The sequence below is a fragment of the Thalassophryne amazonica genome, chromosome 22 (genome assembly GCF_902500255.1).
Source record: "Thalassophryne amazonica chromosome 22, fThaAma1.1, whole genome shotgun sequence".
Lineage (NCBI taxonomy): Eukaryota > Metazoa > Chordata > Actinopteri > Batrachoidiformes > Batrachoididae > Thalassophryne > Thalassophryne amazonica.
The window spans coordinates 22,319,804-22,344,025 of record NC_047124.1 but is presented as its reverse complement, the minus strand read 5'-3'; the positions used below and the strand labels follow the sequence as shown (position 1 = coordinate 22,344,025).

Below are 24,222 nucleotides of genomic sequence, written 5' to 3'. Positions count from 1 at the left end.
TAATGAGCATTTACTAGATGGTGGCAGTGGCATAAACATCCACACAATGTGAATGGAGCCTCTTTTGTGAAAAGACAAGCGATGATCTCCAGTAAGGCTCTGTTTCGCTGGAATCCAAAGTGATAAATTACCAATACTCCTGCATTAAAAAAAAAAAAAATAGGATTTATTAAACCATTTGAAATTATCTGTGCTTGATGTGGCCACTGGGGACATTAATGACACAAAGGTGCTTCTTCAGTTTTTAATATGTGCAAATTTGAATGGAATAAAGTGGTTTACAAATGACTTTTGAATAATCTTTGTATAGAAGCTCGACCTTACTGACATCTGTATCACTTTTGGACTACAATGTGTTTGAAGTCACAAATGTAACTACAACAGGAGACACACTGGCAACATCAGGCAACTTTGAATCCATGCAGTTTGCTGCTGAAGTGCAAAACAAAGTACCGATTAAATTGGCTCCTGATGTAAAAACAGGAGCAGATCATTACACTGGTTTTGTCACACCAGCCTCCTGGAACCAGCCCAATCCAATGCATCACGAAAGGTCATGCTCTTTCCCCGAATGTGAATCTCTCTCTTCCAGCTCAGGTATCTCTCATTATGTTTGATTTAACTCGGCATCCTGGCCTGAAAGTATCTCGCTGGCTGGCTGACAGAGATGTTTCTGCCTCCAACTATCTGGACCAATGGACAAATGCAGTTTCAGCAATTACACTCACTCCACTGTGCAGCACTTTATCTTTATAGCAATGGGTTTTTTTTTTTCTTTAAACGCTAACTCAAATGACCTAGAGTAAAGATAACTGGTGTTCAAACAATTAAAGAAGTTCAACATGAACTAATTTTTTCATTCCACTCCCTACCGTCTACTTGGTAGAGGGAAAGTGGCGATTAGATGTCAGCTGTAAACATTGTGCAGCCAATGAACGTGTGGCGGTTATCGATGGCTGAGGTTGCCTTTTAGCACTGGACAGGAACAGCGGCACTGCAGACACTGCTAAGATAAATGCAGTGAGAAATGGAACAATCCTAGCGGATAATTACTGTGGATACTTACAGGGAGAAATCGCTTCTAATTAAGGCACTGGGTTCATTTTAAACACAGAGAAATCAAGTGAGAGAAATGCAACTAAAAAAACCCCTCTAATCCTCAATTTCATCACAATCTCCTGAGCTGGTGATTCCCAGAGGGTGGAGGACACAAACAGTGGGGCCCGCTGTAGCTTATGGACATCTGACTGCTTGACTCTTAATAAGGGAGCTAGGACCATCCCCTACATGTCCACAAGTGCAACTAAACTAATGTTTTAGGTTTTTGAGACAATCTCAAAAGACAATCAAGATAAATAATCAAAATAAAAAAAAACTAGACTCAAGATTCAACATGATGTTCAAGATGGCTGGCAAAAAAAGATGTGTTGTTTATTAATTTTACTCTGTGTTATCTTGCATTTTAATGATAAATGGCAGTATGACAGCCATTTTGGGTGCCATTTTGAATTTAACACTTGTGATTGAAATGATCAAGGCACAATGCATTTAGTGTGACCTAAAGATTTTTATTTTTTTGTCGTGGAATATAGTATTAGTCAAACGTTTGGACACATCCCCCCATTCATTAGGGAAATATGTCCAAATTTCTAAGTCCAAGCCCTTAATATGTCACTAAATGTGTTTTGATTGAGGGGTTTACAAAACCAGCAACTGTACTCTGGCAGCTATTTTGGATGACATCTTAAATATGTAGCTAGTTTTTTAGTGGTTGTCTGAGGAACCTAAAAAAAGATGGTTTGGTTTAGGTCAAAGGGAAGGGGTGCAAAGAGGGTTGGCTTACCCCCCTTGCTATCTCATTTACTTGCTAATATTTGCTCCCAAACATGTGCTTATGACTTGGGACTCCCAACTCATGGATCACCAAGGCTGCATGGCAGCTACCATGGCAAGTACCTGAGTGTGAAGTTCAAGTATCTGATATGCAAGATGGGCATGTGTGTGTATTCCATAATAATCAAATGCTTGCTAAGAAGAAAGTGGGACTGTGGACACACATGTCCACACTCACTCAGATGCATGGTGTGTATTCAGCTTAGCGAGATCAATACTTCAGATTGTCAGAACTGAAGCTAAGTAGATTACTGAATGTTTTCCCAAATCAATTTCCATAAAAGTTTGCCAGCAGTGCCTAGGAAGTGCAATTTATCATAACATAAAGAGCTATTATATAAAAGCCTATAATAAAAAGACCTGAGGAGGCTGGGATAGGCTTGGCACAATTTCCATATTGATTTATCTCTACATGCAAATAGTCAGTGATGAAGTTTCTCAAATGTGGCGTACATCACAACAGCTGTGTCACATCACTGGTGCATGTTGTTTGGGTCCTTATCAAAACACTTTCATCACTAAACTGGCACAATTCCGTCCCTATGGGTACCTCCCTGCATGTGCACGCGTTCCAACAGAACGTTTGAATGAGAGAGAATTAAGAAAGGGGGAGGAAAAAAAATCAGACAGAAGAGAGTGCTGAGATGGAAAGAAAGTGAGATGGAGAGCAGGAGTGAAAGTAAAGGGGGGGGGACACTTTCCTCTGATGTTGCAGGTAATATGGCCTCCGCTGGATCAGCCTCTTCATCAGTGACACACAGTAAATTACAAGTGCTTCAAGCAGCTCAGTGAATTATAGTTCATCACTTGGAAAGGCTTTCCCCCTCACCATCAGGGCTCAGGCGTATCAGATCTGCCGGTTAGGATCCAATTAACACCCTGGCCAGAATCATCTGATTGCATGTGTAAGGGCTGGTATAACTCGTTTATTGCACCCATGTATCTTCTGTCACAAGGTAAATTTGTTGCTGCTACATCAAAGGTCTGAGCTACTTTTTTTTTAAATCCCTCCCTCCCTCTCACTTTCGCTTGATCCCCCAAACTCAGCTACCTTGCCTTGGGGTTGCATTTCAACTTCTTTAGCATCACAATGATGAACCTGCTCTGTCCTCGCAATTTAGCAATCTTGTCCTGTAGGTGTTGTAAACGTGTGTGTGTGGGTGTTGGGGAGGGGGGGTATGGAGATGGGGAAAGAAAAAAAAAATCTTGTTTTCTGGTGACAAAAGCAGCAACCAAGGGTGTTTGACTTAAAATGTGCTGACGTTTCTTCCCTCTTTCTCTCTCAGAGTCAACAGAAGTTTTTCTCATGAATAACATAATACCCCCCTCCCCTTCACTGTGATATTTTTTCCTCTATTTTCAGATCCAACCAGAGGGGATTCTGTGGAAAGATATATTCATAAATGTAAATGTGAACTACCATTCTTTAGCCATGTGCATGGGAGTCAGCTAACCGATACTCAAGCCTAGCGTCACAGCCCTTTTCTTGGCATCTGTGTGTATGTTCCGGATGAAAGCCAATAAGGAGACGAGTGCATCTATTGAAATGATATTGGCTCAGTAGTGAAATGTGCGGATCTGACCTTTAAAAATGCGACATGTCCTGGAATGGCCCAGTGCCCACACCCAATCTGAGTAGCCTGGGCAGAAAACTGTAGAACTCACAAAACAGACAGAAATCAGCATCTCTCGCCATCCATGAACCAGCATTTTCACACAACATGGAGACAAGCGAAGTGCCGACAAGACTGAAATTATTAGTTTAAAAACAATGCATTGTAATGTCGCAACACTTGACTGAGTTAAGTTTTCAATCTGAAGCCAACTACAGGTTGCAAGTTAATGGGAAGAGGGGTTGAATCCTCTCACTTTGTCAAATGCACTCAGCACCCATAAGGCCAGGACCAGTCTATTTTCATACGAGTCTCCAGCCTAATCTTTGTAGAATCAAGGGATTCTCTGATTGGGGCTTTTGGGAAGGTGAATGAGAAATCGTAGACTCTGGGTTTGTGATCCAGGCCTTCAATAACTCCCTGGCCTTCAGAAGTGAGAGACATCTGGAAGGAGCTTGCAGGACAGAGGTGTTTAGTGATGCCAATACCTGTGCAGGAGAACAAAGTTCTACATCTTTAGGATACCTCTCTGTATGGTTACGAGACCTGGACTCTAACCAATTACCAAGGGCAATGACTGGTCTCTCTGGAGGATCCTGGAGTACTGCTGGAATGACTCAGATGAGATGTACGACTGCATTTTTGGGTATGATCCAGCATGGTGAGAGTTTCCCCCTACCCCAAACTGGAAAAGGCTAAGGGAACACCCACATTTTACCAAGCTGTGACAGATAGATGACTACTTTGAGGAGGTGGGGATGCACACTTGTCTGCCTGGTTAGTTGCCATACAGGCCCCAGGGCAGTTGCATTATGTGCTGGATGTGGCAAAGCATGGCACAAGAACATTCTCGCACACCTGACCTGACCCCAACACCCTCTGGGAGCTGTAAAGGTTTTTGCATAAGAAGAGAGTCTAACCCCAACAATCAGACATCAAAAACAGAAAGGGCTCACCTGGCAAAATTTGACACACTACAGCTTCAACACTTCAACAGAGGCACCACAATCATGTTGACTGGTCAGCTGGGCATGAGGATCAGTCAGCCAGCTGTCTTTGTTTTAAATTCCATACTTTTTCCACACCATATTCTCTGTGGATGGAGTCCAACCATCAACAAAATGGTAATTAAATCACACTGGCTTCTTATCTCCCGTGTGACTCACCTAAACATCACGTTACTGTTTATTTGCTGGTATATTGTGTTGCCTGCGCCATTCAAAGCAGACTTACCCATCAGTTACACAGCTGCTTGAAGTCCAGACTACCCCGAAAACGATAAACGCATCCATTAAGAAAGAAGACACGAACAAACCCACATCTGTCATTGTAAACTTGCCATCGCTGTGCTTGTATGTTTATGTGTGTAGTGTGTGTACAGATGAATTATGCATGTGTGTGAGCGAAACAACTGTCAGACTCATAGGCCTCTGTAATCCTCTCCGCCTCTCCTTGTCCGCGTTTCTTTATTTGTATTCCAAATGTCAGTGTATAAATGCCTTTCAGAGAGGAGATATTGCCACAGAGAAGAGGAGCGTGAGGGGAGAGAGGAGCAGAGGAGAATGGAGCAGAGACTAGAGGGTGTTGTGTGCCTTGGGAGAGCCATGTAAGCAGCATGGCGGAGACAGGGGGATTTACAGGAAGAAATAGGTGTTTATTGAGTGCTCCCGTGGGCTTACTGTGTAATAATAGACCTGTCACATTACGCAAATGTGGAGAAGCAGCTTGTGTGTGTGTTTGTATGTGTGTTTGTGAGTCTGTTATTTTGTGTACGTGTGCACAAAGCTGCCTGCCTCTGCATCATCAACTCCTAAGAAGCAGCGATGAGCGAGCGGATAGAATTAGTCAGGCGAGAGCCTTTAGCCACTAATACGCGTAATTAAAACTGCAAGTTGAAGCAGTTAGATGCTTGTGTACTAAATAATTTGCATGCCATGATCTATGGATCATTTCCCACTCTTAAATACCAAAGATGGGAGAACAAGGGAGGGGAAAACGCGAGCAGAGGATTTATCAGTATCTCTGCCACAAGCGGGATGTCATGGTAATACTAATCCTTCTTCAACTTTCTACTGTGCTAATCATACAAAGGAATCAATGTGCACCATTTCTCTGGCGGAAAACACGTAGTGTGACTGACTCTTATCAAGCGGTGAAGCAACTAAAATACTGCACCAATTCTGGCCTGATAATCCAGGCAAACAATGCAGCTTTATTGGGTAAACTCCCTGAAGACAAGAAAAAAAAAGACAAGGGCAAAGAAACGCAACAATAAGAACAGCCCAACTTTCTATGGTTGTAAACTGATATTTATACAATGGAGAATTACAATTAAAATGCCATTTGAAATGAGTGAATTCAAGGGCAAAGAGCAGCACAGTTTGGCTGTAAATGTGGCCCAGAACCAGACGTCTGCACTCACATGGGAGCATTGGCAGAGCTGTCAATGTTCTGTTCAGAGACTTTTAGGAACAAAGAGGTGAAGATGTTAATAAAGACTGGATCAACAGATGAATTAGCTGGAGCTGAGAACAGGCCGACTGGCAGGCCCCTTTCATATTGATTTCTATCACCAACACAAGGCAAGAATTGAGTAAGCAAATGTAAATATTCAATATTTACCATGTGCTGGTGTTATTAGGGGTAGGAGCCTGGACATGGGATGACAGTTATCATGCACCAACACTGCTCTCATTCAATATTGTTCTTTTCACCCTGCTGGATAAGAATGGAGGCATTTGTCAAGCAGGAACCCATTGGTTTGAACCACTTCATGACAATATTCTGCTTGTACTTGCTTCAGTACAAACGCCTAGTGTGGCTATCCTGTACAGCTAGCGGTGAGGAGTCGGAAAATTTCAGTTTTGAACGGGCCACAAGGTGTAATCAAGCCTGGTAAAAGAGTCAACAACTGATATTTAAATTACTCTGGAGACAGGTCACACTGGGTATGGTCAGGAAGCAGTGAGTTTTGTTTGCAGAAATATGGCGATACAGGAAACTGCCAGTGCTGCGATGAGTGATTGGTCTGGAGGACTGGGCCTGATTGATGACAGGCTCTAGTGGACCTAGTTTCCAAGCTGTCCCACTCCAGCTGGTGAATCATATTTGTAACACTGGACTGGCGGTTATAGTCATTAAATTTAAATCTGGCTGCATATGTTTGGACTTTCTCAATGACATTTTTGTTGGTTTGGTGGATGGGATCCCACACTGCATGATAATATTCCAAAAGTCCGGAGTCTAAAGCAGACTAGGCCGGGAGTTTTGCTGATTTATCACAGCAAGGGACTTTCTTCTGAGAAAACCTAACATCCAGTTGGCTTTGACAACAACTTGATTGATGTGTTTTTCCCCCCATGTCAAATCTGAAGAAAGCTTTACTTTTAAATATGGATTGTGATTTACTTGCTTCAAGGTGTCGTCTAACTGACCCAACAGCAATTCCTTATTGGATATGTAGCAAAATAAACTCAAATTAGTTAACACCAATGAAAAAAGTGTTTATAATTCTAATATTGTAAATCCTGATAATATCTTCACTGGTGCATAATTAGGTACACAGGAGTGTGACGCCAATTGAAGGTGTCGCCATTGTTAGACTGTGTGGAAATACCAATTTCACTGTCATTAATGAAATGCACAGAGGCTCTAATGAGGTAAACCATTGCTGCTTGATAAAAGCGTATGGCGCAAACTCTGGCACTTCCACTTGAAAAAGATACAAAATAAATTAAATGTAAACTCCGACTAATAAAAACACAGAGCAGATGTCAAAGGGCCTTACATAATTTGATGTACAAAAACCAACTAACAGTCTTGTTGACTTTAATAAGCAGAATGAAAAGATTCGTCAGGAAAGGGGGGGGGGGGGGCTTGGAGACAGCTTGAACTGCAATATTCATATATATATGCGACTGTGTGTGTGTGAAGGTTTGCATCTTTAAATCTGTACAAGTGCGACCTTTTCCAAATGGCTGACAACAGAAATAGACAGCTCTACCAATCAATAAGGTAAATTAATGTTGAAGAGTGGAAATGACAACCGGTTAAAATTAGCCGTCTATATAACCCACAGTTCAGCCTGACAGGTCTTTCAAATGACAACTAACCTATGAATCTCCTCATGTCAACAACACTATAGATCCCACACGGGAAATAAAGCTCAAAGATGTCCTCAATTTGTCATTCTACCCAATAACCTCTGGCCATGCTGAAGTCTTAAAGCACCTTGACACTTTTGGCACAAATCTGATCCCCGCGCTGCTGTGCTGTGCCTGACGTCACACAATATAAAATAATAAGGCACACAACAATAATAACACATCTGCTCTCCGAACTTGTGATGAAACTACTCTCTCATCGCTCCCAGATCACAGAGAAATTATTTACAGCTCCAGGTTGTCTCGTGCGCGCCGTGCGGTGCAGAACATATTTGGACTCTTGCCCCAAAGGTAATTATTTGTAATATATATTGTAATGTAATGTAAAAGTCGCATTTTCATTCCTTCTTATGAGTTAGATAATGTATCTGTAAAGTTATGTTTATTATAGATGTAACCTTCAGATGTCCTGCGCGCAATGACATGCTTTGGCATGCAGTGTTTTCGAATAGGTTGCGCGATGTTCGCGACTAGTTCACGCAAGAGGCGCAAAATTAGTGTGTGCCACAAATTATGAACATTTCAAAGTTTTCTTTGCACACTGACACGTAGCTGCGCACAGTTTGCAACTGTTTACGATGCGCTTACTCATTGGCACGCAAATTCGTGCGTCAAGGTGCCTTTAATTGTCATTAGAGCGCCAAATGCTTACAAAAATGTGCAGAAGTAGAGTATGGGTGACAAAACTACATTAATACTTTAGGAAAACTTTGATCACTGAGAAGTATCGCTGTTGTGTTTTCTGTGTATCTATGAGTCACTTAACTTCCTGGGGACTGCCTCGGCCAGCTTTAGGATTCCAAAGTCAGGTCCGAGGATTGTGTTGGCAAATCAAACACACTTGTGGAACAGAGGAAATCTTCTTTTCGGAGGAGCATGTATTATGGATAGACTTAAGAGATTAGACGGGGAGCTGCTTTACCTGCAGTGGACGCTGCTTGTCCTGGCTCTTTGGAGATTTCAGGCCACTGCCTGGCTGCTGCAAGAGTAATTGCCTCGCTGCTTGTAGGGCCTGAGAAGAAAGGAACACAAGACAAAAGGCAGCGAGGAGAAAGAGAGAGGGAGAGGGAGAGAAAGATGTGTGCGGGGGAAGAGGAGAAAGAAGAAAAGAGAGAGAAAAAAGAAGTATTAGATTCCTTGAAGCCAACAGCAGAGATGATTCCACTTTTTTAGGGCCAAAACCTGTCAAATATCACCTGGTATTTTCAGCAACGCAACCTGACTCTATGTTGGAAATATGTTTTAGTAACAATTTACAGCACTGTGATGAAGGATAAATACAGAGCCCCCCCCCCCCCCCCCCCAACTGAAGAAAAGGCTGCTGGTGGTGGTGGGCTGGAAGGGAAGAAAAAAAAAGTCGGTGCGTCAGTAGAATTGACCTGTCTAGTGTGTGCTCAACTGAAATACCCACTTCTCTCTGCAAATTACTGCCACATTTGCATATTCATAATATCAATTTGAAGTAGAGGCAGCACCATGTGAAGTGTCCCTGGGAGCTGTAATTAAAGTTGACAAAATCAACATCAGATTACATTTAGAGTGAATTAACTAGCAGCCCAGGTTTTACACTGTGCATTAAGGGTGCTTATGAGTGCCGACACATAGAAAGATAGATGAAAAAAGAGAGAGACCTTTACCCCCCTGATGGAATTAGTTCATAACTGTTTACACGTGGTGCCAAGAATTAGAAAAACAGATTCTGCAAATTGTAAAATATTTGTCATCAGCACTGCTGAATGTATTTGCCAGGCGTGGGGATGATGGGAAACAGAGAGGCCGAGGATGTGGTGTAATTTTTGTCTCAGGGGTTTGATGGAATTATAGGCGCCCTCCCTATTTGGTTGTGTGCACGCGTGCGATGAACAAGCGCACCATCCACAGCAACAGCAACAGAGACACCTTGGCTAGCAGCTTCGCTCCGATTCTTCAAAGACGGCTGGATTAAAAAAAAAAAAAAAGAATGTGGCAGGAAAGAACACGGTGCACAGCTGCTACTACGACTACTACATACTGCTGCTGTACTCTTCAGACCTACAAGCATCAAGTGGGACAGCGACGGGGGGGGACATGCATGCACACTCACAACTTCCCCGGTGCTTCTTCTTGTGGTGAAAAAAAAGAAGAAGAGGAGAATCAACAAGAAAATGAGGGATAGGAGGAAGAAAAAAAAAGCCTGGAGTGACACTTCTTCAGGAATCAGGGGTGGTGGTGGTGGGTGCGCTTTTATTTTCTGGCGCTTGCCAGTATCCATGACAACAGCTGCCTTGACAGGCCATGCATATGGCACAGCTCTACCAGCTGGTGAGAACAATGTTTGAACTAGTACATTGAGCTCCTGAGCAAACAAAAGGAGATGACAGAAGAGAGGCAGTAAAAAAAATAAAAAAATAAATAAGTTGCCACGTCTTAACCCCTCAGGGACTGCAGACACCCCCCCTGATCAATTATGAAAAGACAGAGAGGGTGCGTATGTGTGCTGTGGGTTGGAGATGGGGGGTTGAGGGGTGTCTGTCTGTCTGGTCACTCAAGAGGAGCCAGGGTTTCTGAACTGGAGTAAACAAACACATTACACTGACACCGGGCCCTAACTGCATTGATCCGTCTCCAGGAGCAGCTCAGTCACCACCGTATGTATGCGTGTGCATGTGTGTGCATGTGAGACTGGTGTCACATCTGTAAGATGAGCCATCTTCAGTGCACACACACCTATAAATATATACTATATAAAAATAAAATAAAAAATAAAAACTAGAGACATTTGTCACGAAATGCCGCGTGCAGTACTATTTTCCATGTAAAGTGCAGTAATATGTACATGTGTGGGGTAGGTATTTGGTTGAACCCTCATGTGTTTGATGTAAACTGGGATACACAGTGGAAAATTGGAGATTGACATTATATTTATTTAGAGGATGTGGCCAACAGTGACCATAAAAAGTCAGTAGCCTTCAAACAAATGCAACTATTGATAATTTTTTAAAAGTAGCTCAGGGTCACCGGCCTTCGAACCCATGCGAAGTACTCCTCCAAGGCATGTACCCACCAAATATGAAGTTTTTGCAAGCAATAGGTGCCGAGGTACATTGCGGCGAACAAATTTCAGGTGAAGGATTTGACAGTTGTGACCACTGGAGACCTTGAAAAGTAGGTCAAGGCCACTGACCTTCGAACCCATGCAAAGTACTCCTCCAAGGCATGTACCCATCAAATATGAAGTTTCTGTGAGCAATAGGTGCTGAGCTATGTTGCGGCAAAGGATTTGGCAGTTGTGACCATCCGGTTGTTAAGTGTGACGTAACACATCATGTGATCTTCCACTTCCGGCTCCAAACAAAAAAGGCGCGCTTTCATTAACATTGAGAACTGCACTGAGACGATCTGATCAGGCTGCACTTACACCGCTGCACACGGACAACAGCATTAACATCGCAACATAAAACTCTTTGTATATTGTGCCTAAAACTCTCCTGGATATATTAACTGGGTTTTTAGACGTTGTTACTGCATTTGTTTTATGTAAAAATGTCAGACGCTCAGGTTGTTTCTCCATTATTTTCAACGGGAGTTGCTGCGAGCTGTGATCGCTTCTTGTTCATGTCGTTCAGGGAGAAAGTGAAGTTTGCACTTTAACGTCCTGTTTATTTTAATAAAAAAATTTTTATTAACAAACAGACATGTATATTTTACCTGTGCATAATAAAATATGTAAAGTAAAAGAAAAAAAAAGTTTTATTAAGTGTTCTGACCATAGAACCAGATGAATGCGGTTAACGGAGGTGGAGGCGGAGAAGGGAGGGACGGAGGTTTGCGCACCACGTAAACACAAACTAAACTTAAACTGTAAATCCTTAAAAGGCTCAAATAGACATAACTTTAATTGTAAACTTGGAGGTCTTTGGACCTGGAAACAGATTTATCACGTGATGCGTTACGTCGGCGCTTAATAACCGGATTGGTGACCTTGGAAAGTAGGTCAAAGTCACCGGCCTTCAAACCCATGTGAAGTACTCCTCCAAAGCATGTACCCACCAAATATAAAGTTTCTGCGAGCAATGGGTGCCGAGCAATGTTGTGGCAAAAGATTTGAAAGTTGTGACCACTGGTGTTTGTGAAGTACTCCTCCAAGGCATGTACCCACCAAATATGAAGTTTCTGCGAGCAATAGGTGCCGAGCTACGTTGCGGCGAAGGATTTGACAGTTGTGACCACTGGTGACCTTGAAAAGTAGGTCAAGGTCACCGGCCTTCAAACCCATACGAAGTACTCCTCTAAGGCATGTACCCACCAAATATTAAGTTTTTGCGAGCAATAGGTGGCGAGCTACATTGCGGCTGGACGGACAGACGGAAGGACGGACAGATGGACAACCCGGATGCTATATGCCCCGCCTCACAGCGCAAGCGCCGTGCGGGGCATAAAAACCCCACCAACCCCTACAAACACCTGTTCAGATTCAGGCAGTTAAACTGCGACTGCAGTGTCTGTTTTATTAGTGTATGTTTTCATAACAAATTAATCAAACGCAGCTCGCCTTTAGCTTCAACTGCTTGAATCTGAAAGACAAAAATTTCTAGAATCCAGCCAATAATGTTGCTAATTAGAACACCGTGGCTAATTAATCTCGCCATGATTGGTGAATCAAGGTAATTATGAGGCTTATTGAGTCCTGCACACAGCAGTTAGAGGGAGAGCTGCTTGATGAGTGCAGCCCAAGGTAGCTGTCAGCGGGAAATATTTATCCATGTGTGAATCAATAATGACTCACTGTGTTACACCCAAAGCCAAGAGGAGGGAGTTTCACTCTGTATATTACACACACACACACACACACACACACACACACACACACACACACACACACACACACACACACACACACACACACACACACACACACACACACACACACACACACACACACACACACAGAGTGAGAGACGAACACTTCTAAAATTAATGCTGGGTAAATATCCAGGTACATGACGGCAAGAGAGGCAGTGGGCAAAAGCTTTGACAAATTTACCAAAACTTTATGCCCGAGGGGGAAAAAAGCAAAAAGATCAAAATAACAGTATGAGAGTTAAGAACTTTAACCTCTGATTGATGCAGAGATTTATTCTCACACAAGAAAACAGCAAATATAGGCTCAAGTGTTCAGAGTGCTTTCTTTGAAATTGCATCTGAAATTCCACATCTTCTTTCATTAAGGTGCAGAACTGGTGATATGACAGACACAAAGTGCACTATGCACAGTTTCTCCAAAATTTAGCCACAGAAGACTATAATTCATAATTTGTCACAAGCACATTGTGTTTTAGTTCAACTCTGCAGACAAAATGACAAAAACTGTGTTGCCGTCCAAATACTGATGTACTTGAATGTAGCTGCACACAGTCATCACTACCGCGGACGTGGGATTACCATTTATCTGAGCATTTGCGACAGCGTGGAAGACACGAAAAAAACCCCCAAAACAAAACAAAGCCCTGTCCTCTCATTTTCACCTGCTCTGAGTATTCAGTCATTATAGCAAAAGCACCAATTTGTGCCACCCACTTCCCCACTCCACAGAGATGGCACGCTGGGGCCCATCTCATGGTGCAAAAAAGCACCAAAATGCCAAGCGAAGTCATCAAAAGTTTGCTGAAGAGCTGAGAGGACGGACAGAAAAAGGAAAAAAAAAATAGACGAGTGCAGGCACACCAGCTATTTAACCTGCGTTGCTATGCACAAAAAAATGACATCTCCAGTCTGTTAATGCACACATTGTATAAACAGGACAATGTGACACATTCTTCAGCAGGAGAGCACAAGCAAGAGAGAGAGAGAGAGAGAGAGAGAGTCAGGACCTGCTATATAAATAACAAGGCACTCAGAGGGATATTTGATGTTGATATCCATCAGCGAGGTTGGAAAAGAAGGAAAAAATAAGGGGGAAAATAACACAGAGCAACCAAGACAGCGACACAGGGATCCTTATGAAAATAAGATTCAGCCTGAATGGATGTGGTGTAATTGGTTTCAGATAGTGAGGTCAGGAGGAAGGAGATACGGGCAACTATTATGCGAAACCGACTGAGAAACAAGAATGTTTACACAGGCATTCCTCTGCTACATTAATAGGCATGCAGGGATTGCCGGAGACGGAGATAGAGGGAAGCGAAGAAATGCACCCATTAGTCCCGCTTTCCCTGTCGTCCTTCACTCTCCCACACCCAGTGTTCAGACTTCACACAGCGGAGTAATAAGGGACACCTATCACAATGCACCTTCATAAGAAGCATGCAAAGATCTTAAACAAGCATGAAATACATTAGCAGGCTTCTGCCATAGTGGGCCAAACCGTCACAAATCTCCACATCGCTTATTGTGTGTGTGGGGGCGTGCACAAGAAATGAGCCGTCTGGTAAGAATGCCACTCTTTCAAATCCACCCAGAGACTGAAAGCTATGTGGCCGTGACATTGGAATTGGATATATCAGAGGAGCTGTGACATTGCGTTTGGACAGCGCAGATCACGTCCCGCCACCGCTCGTGTTGGGAGTTGTTGTTATTAGGGGATGTAGCAAATATGGAATGATGACACACGTGTGAAATCACCTCACCGTCAACATGTACCTCTTAACGCCAGTGTTGACGGTTCACGGCAATTCAAGCAAGTCACCATAAACGTAGCCTTATCGGGTGTTGATCAGTATGAAAATGGTTGCATCATGGCAACAGACTGTGTGTGTGTGTGTGTGTGTACAGCAGATGTTTTGTGAGCATGCATGTGTGACACAGAGTTGAAGGCTGCCGTTCAACACCCAGCTGTAGGCCAGAACAACTGCCATCACGCTGACAGCTTCGACAACTCCCGTACATGTGTACACGAGTGTGCATGAATGCATGCACCGACACAAGGACGCACTGCAGCATCAACATGGAGGGAGTCGTATGTGAGTGTTTATTAGCAGAAACGGAATATTATTAGTATATCCATTGGTTTATACAAAGATGAATGGATGTGTTGTCATAAGCTTATAATGAGCCCTTCATATCTACATGGGAGCGGGCCTCCTTATGGAGGCCGCCATGTTGCGCCGCCATGTTGGTACAGTAGTATTTCAGTTTCCGTTTAATTTATTTCAAAGGGACCATAAACGTTACTATTTGATGCATTGCACCAGAGTTAGCCTTAGGCTAATTTGCATCTGCAGTCCCTAAACACAAATAAATAAATATAAACACATATAAAAACATCAAACATCACAGATATATACAACACAAACAGAGCGTTAAACATCACAAACACACACTACATAATCATAGGGTGTAGCAGCATGCACAGCACACACTACACCCACTCATGCACAAAAAAAGCAGCTCAAAATAAATAAATAAATAAATAATACCCTAGGAATCATGAGCCAAACTTAAATATTGTGGTTAAAAAAAACAACAACACTGTCATGGCAGCAGTGACAATACAGTTATTATTACTGTGTTCTGTGTTTAGTTTTCTTTGAAATGTCAAATATGGATAAAACCTGACATGTGTCCAACGTTGCACAAAGCATTAACCGCAACATTTCTCACAATGGAAGAGATGATTAAATGCAGCCTCAGCCCACATTTGGTTTGCATCTCACAACAATATGACATTATTAATCTTCTCATTTGAGCAGAAATTCATATTCACAAAGTACATTTTCCTCACAGTCTGTGTTTATATGTTTTATAGATGAGTCACAACCGTACATCTCAATCATTCAACACTCCATTCGCATGAAAGCTCTGATGGGTCCTTATTTATGGAAAATGTTTGGGACATTCATATACGCCTGTAAAGACTCCACCGAAAACATGCTTAAGACGGAAAGAGTGATATATGACAGAGGAGTTTTAGGTATTAGCTCACACCAGTGTGCTACCAATGTGAAAAGTTGTGGAATCTGGGTTTATATTTGACCGTACTCATCATTCCTCCACTCCTCCCCTGTTCACCTGGCAGTTGCCAAAATTTGGACTATGATTTCAAGAGTTTACAAGAAGACCAAAAAGTGACTGATGGCCAAAGAGCTGCATGGTGAAGTTGTGGCTCAAAAACAAAAACTAGAAAGAGTGATAAAAAAACAAACAAAAACAAAACACTAAGTTTTTCAGAAGCAGAAAATTTGGAAAGTCTGTAGGAGTAATGAGTGGTTTAATGTATGACTCAACAAATCAGCAATGTGCAGTGAAGAAGGGAGGGAGCGGCCCACGGAGGATCTCTTTGGGCCTCAGGATAGAGGTAAAGCTACGCAGCACAACAATGGGCTTCTGTGTCCCACTCTGCTTACGCTCAAACTTCATGTATCAGTATTTCCAGCTAACCTGGACGCTAACCAGTGACCTAAGACGACAGCCGGAGGTGTCTCTGGAGAATCCTTAGGTATTGCTGGAATAACTTTAGTTCAAAAGGGCAGTTGCTTAATTGGACCCAGGTGAGGCCTATTACTTGCATCATGAGGAAGCGTCAGCTGCGACACACAGACCAATGGCCATGAAACCTGATTTCCAGCACATGATGCAGCACGCACGAGCCTCACCACCGAGGAACCAAACCGAGCCAAGGGGGCGTCTTGTTGGCTCCGGCAAACAAATGGTTACTATGGAGAAATAATTAAGGACTGCGGGTCCGCTTGGGTGGTTACCAGTCTGGACCCAAAACAGTTCCTGGTGGTGGTGTACGTGCCAACGTCTAGCTCTCTTGCATGCTCCCAGACTAGACTGCTAACCTGCTTTGGTTTCCCACATATAATGTGTTTTGTAAAACAAGTTACACTGACGCCAAACGCACTGAATATTTGTTCCTACTGAGTTTGCTGTTGTGTTTTGTAACCTTTATGTAACTTTTTTTTTCAGAAAATAAAACCTCTTCTTCCTCAGTTTAACTCTTTCACCTCATCAGTGCACTTTGAATTCAGCTTCCCACCCCCACCTCATATTCACTGCTCATATCACATTATTTGTTTCTTCCTCTCATCCCCCCCCACCTCCACAGCTCTCACCCTTTGTTTATTGATTCTCGAGATTAAGAATTCTGAGGGTGGTGGACTGTAACACACAAGCATCAAATTATTTTGGGCTGTGCTTATTTGCCTTTCCCTTGCATCTATTTGGCCTGTGTCTGTAGACAATTATGCCTACCCAGCCTCAGACTCAGGTGCTAATAATGAAGGACAAATAGAATCATATGTGTAAACTTCTCCCACTGATGAAAATTTATATTAACTTTCTGCCACAGTAAACAGAGCTGCATAGCTACACCCTCCCTGGAGGATTGATGAGATGAATTTACTCGTTCCTACAGCAGGAAGAAAGCAAGAGCTTGAATAGGAGAGAGGAGCGGAGGTGGTAGGAGGAGCTGGGGGGGTATGGGGGCCCTAGCTCCATTGTATAACCAGGCCACAAAAACAAAACATAGGTTTATATTCTGCCTTGAAGATAATATGGTTATGTGTATCTACAAGAAGCAAAGAGAACCAATATCTGAGATGCTGGCAGGCACGATGAATCATCTATACCCCTACAACAAAATACACCGTCCTGGGAAGGAGAAGGCTTCTGATTGCCTCGCTGGTCAGGCCCACAAAGCACCAACCGACAAACCTTTTAAAGATTTTTTTCATTAAAATCTTAAATTCTGAGGCAACAACATGATCAACCTCTGTATTGAAGAGTCCAACAGGTCTAACAAATACTATGTATTGTGTAAAGCAACAACAAAAATCCAATTATCTCCCTTTGATGACATCATACCACACACATTTTCAAACTGCGTCGTGCTATTGTGTGACGTTACACTGACATCCACCATAAGGTTCACAACTAGTTGCAATTACAAGCCTCATGGACAGTCAGACAGATGTACAGGGGAATTATATCATTCTTATTCTACTGAGGTGAACACCTCAGTGTTTCAGAAATGTCCCCAGTCGTTGGTTTTAATTGATTTGTTTTATCATGCTTTGCAACACGTGCTAGAATCTATAATGGGCATACGACATTTCTAAATGACTCACTGACAAACTGTGGAGTTTCTTGAGCATCAGGGTTCTCCAATTGGTTAAAAATGCTGCAGCCAGACTTTTGATACGAAGCAGAAGGTTCGACCACATTACATCCATTTTGGCATCCCTTCACTGTCTTCCTGTCCCAATGACATCAGATTTTAAGGTTCTGCTACTAGTCTATAAAATTGTTCATGGACTGACACCTCCCTACCTAGGTGACCTAATTAAACCTTACGTACCGGCCCGGGCTTTGCGTTCTCAGGGTGCAGGACTACTTTGTGTCCCTAGGGTGAATAAGAAGTTTTCGGGTCACAGAGCTTTCTCTTATCATGCCCCTGTTCTGTGGAATGATCTCCCTGCGTCAATAAAACAGTCAGATTCTGTAGAGACTTTCAAGTCCAGACTTAAGACGCACTTATTTTCCCTTTCATATGGCTGGCATAGTATAGCTGTACGCTTTTTACTCTTTTAATTCATTTTATTAGTAAACAGAGCGTGCCGCGGCCTCAACTTTACCTAAATTCTGGGTCTTTTAGTGAAGTTTAGGGCTAGTGGCCGGCGATCAGCTTATTATTTCCTGTTTCCTTGTTGTTTAATGCTGACAAATTATACAGTATTTCTTGTCTTTCTGATGCCTGATTCTGTTGTTCTCTCTGTTTAAGGTGCAGCTCCATTCAGAGATGGATGTAGTATTTGTGCTGGAGACCCTCCTGTTCTGTGCACCAACAGCGTTTCCTGTATATTTGTTTTGTGAATTGTTCTGTAATTTATGTCTGTAGCATGGCCCAAGCAGAGGGTCACCCCTTTGAGTCTGGTCTGCTTGAGGTTTCTTCCTCAGAGGGAGTTTTTCCTTACCACTGCTGCTCTGGGGGTTAGTAAGGTTAGACCTCACTTGTGTGAAGCGCCTTGAGGCAACTCTGTTGTGATTTGGCGCTATATAAATGAAAATAAATTGAAATTCTTGAAACAATTCTTGAGTCTGTTCTTCGGAAGCCTTGAGATAACATCAGCTCAGCGTTACTGTGGCACATGTTTGCTTTCTAAATGTTCATGTGCCACAATGACACTAATGACTTTCTCAGTGAAACTCTGCCGTGCGTCTGCTACTGCTTTTACATTAAAAATGTTTTTGTTGTGAAGCACGTTGAGGAAATTTAGTCATCAGTTGCAGCTTTACACATTTAACTTTACTATCTGCAGCAACACAGGCTGCAGTATTCTGTATTTAAAGTTTACTATTTGAAAATTTTACATCCAGGGGCCCTGAGCTTTAACTTGGTGGCTCACTGAGCGTATATAATGTTCAGGGAAATGCTGTCCTATTTTACACTTTGAAGCTGCCACAAGAGATGGGACTTGTCTCAAATCATACCCATTTTTAAGCTCATCCATAAAATTGACAGTAATTTCCAAAATATCCTTATATTTGATTCAATTATGTAATCGGGAGGTTTTTTTCTTTAGGGGGAAAACATTTTTTCTTTACGATTCCTTTACATTTCATATAACTGTCTCCTTTTCATGACACATTTTTCTGTGCTCTCTGGGATGCTGATATTGTCTCAGTGTATCTCTTCCATAGGTCATCATGAAATTCAATTGAGCACAACAACAAACCTACTTCCTTCCCTCTGTCTGCTCCTGCTGCTGGCTTCAGTGAAGTCTTCACTTTGACCTGTGCTGTATCACTACGCTCAGATAAGGAGGCAGCAGGCCCATTCAGCAATGCTCTTTATCTACTGCTGCTCTCAGAGAAGTCCTTTAGAACCCGAAGGCTGAGCGCTACAACAATATACCATCACAAAGGGGCTGAGGCGAAGAAAAATTCAGAAGGACAGAGAGAAAGAGGTAGACATTTGTGTGGGTGCAAGAAAGGAGAGGTCACAATCAGCATGTGTTTGACACAGATAGCATGTTACAGGTCAAGTGTTCTTTTTACCAAAGCAAAGCTGATGCCAGATATAAATGTTTAAGTGTGTGTTCCCAACAAGTACACATATTCTTCCTCCCTCTCTTGTATTGCTCAATTTCCTCTTCAGGTGATTATGATCCATCTCCTGTTCACAGTTCCAGGCAACTGGAGGTCGCACAGCTGGATAAATATCTACATTTAAATGCTGCATAGTTCATTTGGAGCTGAGACTGATCCCAGTGCCAAAATACAAACTTGTGTGATAAAAGACTTAAATGTAAAAAGTCCAAACATTATCCAAACTTATATGGTCCAGGGACATAACAATTTCTAGTACTGATCAATCTGTCAGTTATTTTTAACAATTAATAACAACCACTGATAGCTTTGATGGCAGCCAGACCAAGGATTTGTCAATGAAATAAATGTAATTACATGTAACTTCAGCCACACCTGCTCCTAATTTTCATCATGCATGTGTTCCTGAGGTTATTCCCCGCGATATTTCCAGGCAGTGGGCTGGTATATGGGATATCATAAGCAAAAGGAACATACTTTTTCGATTGATCTGGGGCATCAAATTTCAGTCTATTTTTCATTAATATGTAGAAGATGTGTGGCACGGTAGGTTAGTGGCTAGCAATGTTGCCTCACAGCAAAGAGGTCATGGGATCAATTCCCACCTGTGGCCTTTCTGTGTTTGCTTGGGTTCCCTCCAGGTGCTTCAGCTTCCTCCCACATCCAAAAGACACGCAGGTTAGGTGGACTGGAAACTTTAAATTGTCCGTAGGTGTGTGCGGGGGTGTGAATGTGTTTGTTTGTCTATATGTGGCCCTGTGACAGACTGGCGTCCTGTCCAGGATGTACCCTGCCTCACACCTTATGACTGCTGGGATAGGCTCCAGCTCCCCCTTGACCCTTAATTGGAGTAAGCGGTTGAAGATGAGTGAGTGAGTGATAGACAAGATGACAGCATTTATTGTTTTTGAGTTACAATGTTAACAATCAGGAGGGGATGGGCTCAGTCGCTGGATTAAATAAGGTACATGCCTAGGCGTTTGCCAATTTCAATTTCTCAGAGCTCAAAAGAACATTGTACGTTTTGCACGTCCAACAGTCCAATCCTTAAAGACATTTCATTTGCAACACAACATGCAGATGATAGCAGGGCCTTGCAGCCACCAGTTAATCTTTAGACTTTGTTTCAGAATTCTGATACATTAATTAGCTTCAGCAGAGCAGAAAACTACGCATAAAACCCCATTCCCATACCTCATGTAGTTTCTGAGATATGGCCAGTGAGGTATTTTATACAAAGATGAAGATGACCTCATACCTATGATCGAGACACGACCTCTGTTGTGACAGGACCTTCCACCGACTTTACCCACCAAATTTGATTGAAATTGTTCTTTGCGTTTTTAAGATTTCGCAAAGGACAGAGGGACATCTTTCCACTTCACAGTGAGGCTAATAAAAGATAAAACCAAATACCAGTATTTTTTATTTTTAAGAACATTAATGGAGCCATTATAGTGCAGCAAATAACTGAAACAATACTTCATATGGTGATACAAGCACCAAATCCAGCACAAATTCTCCTTAGACATTACTCTTTTGGAAAAAACGATGGGCCACTTGAATTTTCAATAGGCGGCCATGTAGGGGTCAATTGAAGAATTACACAGGGGTTAAAATATAAAAATGCTCCAATCATATTGAAAACTATACCATATTATTTGTCTGATCATAAAGATTCCAAAAAGGTATAGTTTGTACTATCTATGACTGAATGTTATGGAGTTATGGGGTAGAAACCTTAAGAATGGTGACAAAGATCAATTTCAGTTTGTACAGGGGTCAAAAGTTAAAAGTTGCTCCAATTTTAATAAAAAATGGTGCAAACTGTTGATTGAGCTACTTGGATTAATAAATGGAATAGTTTTGACTGTGCTGAATGCTTGGTCTCTAAAGTAAAGGTCAAATGTTGACGTCCATTGAATTCTATGACATGTGACATGTTACCTCGTAACGTGATAACTAAGCATGATACATAGTGCAAACTATTCCTTTTTGAAACCCTATTAACTCAACCATTAATTTGCATCACCTCTGAACAAAATTGGAGCAACTTTAACTTTTGACCCCTGTACAAACTGAAACTGAACTTTGTCACCATTCTTGTTTTTACCCCATAACTCTATAGAATTCAGTCATAGATAGTCCAAACTATACGTTTTTGGAATCTTTACAATCCGACAAATAATGTGGGATAAATTTCAATATGAATGGAGCATTTTTATATTTTGACCCCTATGTTATTCTTCAACTGACCCCTACATGGCCACCTATTGAAAATTCAAGTGGCCCATCAGTTTTATCAAAAGAGTACTTTTAAAAACAGGTTTATTTTAAAATACGCGGATGATACAGTGATTGTCTCTGCTGCGGGATAACGAGAGTAGCCACGGTCCTGTAGTTGACCATTTTGTTAAATGGTGTGAGGACTCATATCTTCAGATTAATATATCTAAAACTAAAGATATGGTCATTGATTTTAGGAAGAATGGTAGCACACCTGGCAACTCAACAATGAATGGTCAACCAGTTGGAACTGTGAAAACTTATAAATACCTTGGGACTATTATTGATGACTCGCTGAAGTTTGAGGCAAACTGTGAGGTGGTGTGTAGGAAGGGACATCAGCGCTTGTTCTGTCTCAGGAAACTGTCGTATTTTCACACTGGCCGAACCATGTTAACACTATTTTATCGTGCTTTTATTGAATCTGTTTTAGCTTTTTCTTTGGTGGCATGGTTTGGCAGTTTGACATTGAAGGATAGGAACAGACTGAGTCAGATCATTAAATGGTCCAGTCGGTTGATTGGTGAATCGCAGCTGAGTTTAGAGTCCCTGTACACTAAACAATTACAGCGGATAACCAACTGCATTACAGTTGATGACTCCCACCCCCTGGCTAATGAATTTCAGCTTTTACCTTCTGGCCGTAGGTTCAGAGTCCCAAGGTGTAGAACAAAACGCTACAGGAGTAGTTTTGTCCCAGCAGCAATTGTGCAACTGAACAAATCTTAGCAGGTTTGCATATGGTTATATTTAGATATTTATATACTTATTTATTTATTTATTTGCCCTTTGCACACTAGTTTTAAGCTGACCATCTTTTTAGTGGTTTTAAGGTTGTGAGTCCTTGGTGGTGTTTGTTAACTTGTTTTGTGTATGTTCTTTGTTAGTATTTTTAGTGTTTTTTATTGTTGTTGTTGTGTTGACTAACATGGACGCCTTTTTTCTGTTTTCTGTTTGCTGCAAGCCAAATCTACCTACGGGTACAAATAAAGTTACCTGAACCTGAGAGTATTATCTAAGGTGTACTCTTGCCAAATTTGGTGCTTGTATCACCATTTGAAGGATTCCTCTGTAAATATTCTGTTACCTGCTGCACTATTATCAAAATAGTTGATTTTTTTCTTTAGAAATAATGGATTCACTATAGCAAAGAAGCACAATGTCCTTTTGACAACACCACCCTCACAACAGTGTACTGTAGCTTCCATAATGTTACCAAGCTGCTCAGTGATCTTGAACACTGCTGTATTTCAGTGCAAACTGTAGTTTTTCTTTCTTGACAGTGATTCAGAGGCAGAATGAAGATGTTTCCATGAAGCGCACGTCTGTCTTTGTTGACAAGGTCTTAATAAGAGGCTCCAACTCCAAAAACATGGCCAGAGGCGAGCAGCAATCTGACAATCTGGCACCTCACAACAAACAGCCGCTGCTCCAACAACCAGTTTTTTGGTTTTTTTTGCAGAATGTCAATACAAACACATGCTGCTGAAATGATGAACGCGCTGGCAGAAATGTGTGTACTGTATATAACACAAGACAAAAAAAAAACATGTTATAAAAGCTTGAGAAATGCCTCAGACTGTATATCACAAGGAAGTAGGCAGTTTGTTTGCATTTCACGAAACTAGCAAGACAAACACAGTTGTCATAGCACACTTAAAGTACACAAAACAATGAGAAAACACAGAACAGCCTCTGAATGTCACTGTCAACCATGTTTACACTGAAAGTGCCTAAATGCAGCTGAGAGTGTTTTAGAAACAACACTTTCTGTGTGTGTATGTATGTGCACTGACAAAACCAACCAAACCAGTGCATCTGTTTGCAGGTTTGTGTGTCTGCACAGTGCACTCACATACCAGACCCGGTCTTATGGGCTCTGGCGTTGCAGATCAATAGTACGAGTGTCTGTCTGTCTAGTCCTGCAGTCTCAGGGTAAGTGCTGAGTGTCAGTGTCACCATGTCCCGGGGTCGATGAAAGAGCTCTCTGACCTCACCTCTAAATGACCTCGCTGAAAAAAATGTTGTGTTCATGTACCAATAAAATAGATTTGTATTTCTAAACAGCAGGTATTCATTCTGTTTGATCTGTTGACTTTACAAAGTTATTTTGAAGTTTTTGACAAAACCAGAGTGCACCAACAGACTCTGCACCGAGTTTAGCCTTTAAATATGAACTCCATACAGTAGGTGGCAGTGTTCCCCAGGTGTCAGCACAGCACATGATCTCTTTGTTTTTG

General features: G+C 42.0%; 1 protein-coding gene across 8 annotated transcripts in view; it reads right to left on the bottom strand.

The window, feature by feature from the left end:
• Nucleotides 1–24,222, bottom strand: part of foxp2 (forkhead box P2) — a 223,351-nt gene that overhangs the window by 75,645 nt on the left and 123,484 nt on the right. For all 8 annotated transcript variants that reach the window (XM_034163713.1, XM_034163719.1, XM_034163717.1 and 5 more), the window contains one exon: nt 8,592–8,681. In XM_034163713.1, coding sequence (XP_034019604.1) covers nt 8,592–8,681 — 90 coding nt within the window. The remainder of the gene's footprint in view (nt 1–8,591; nt 8,682–24,222) is intronic.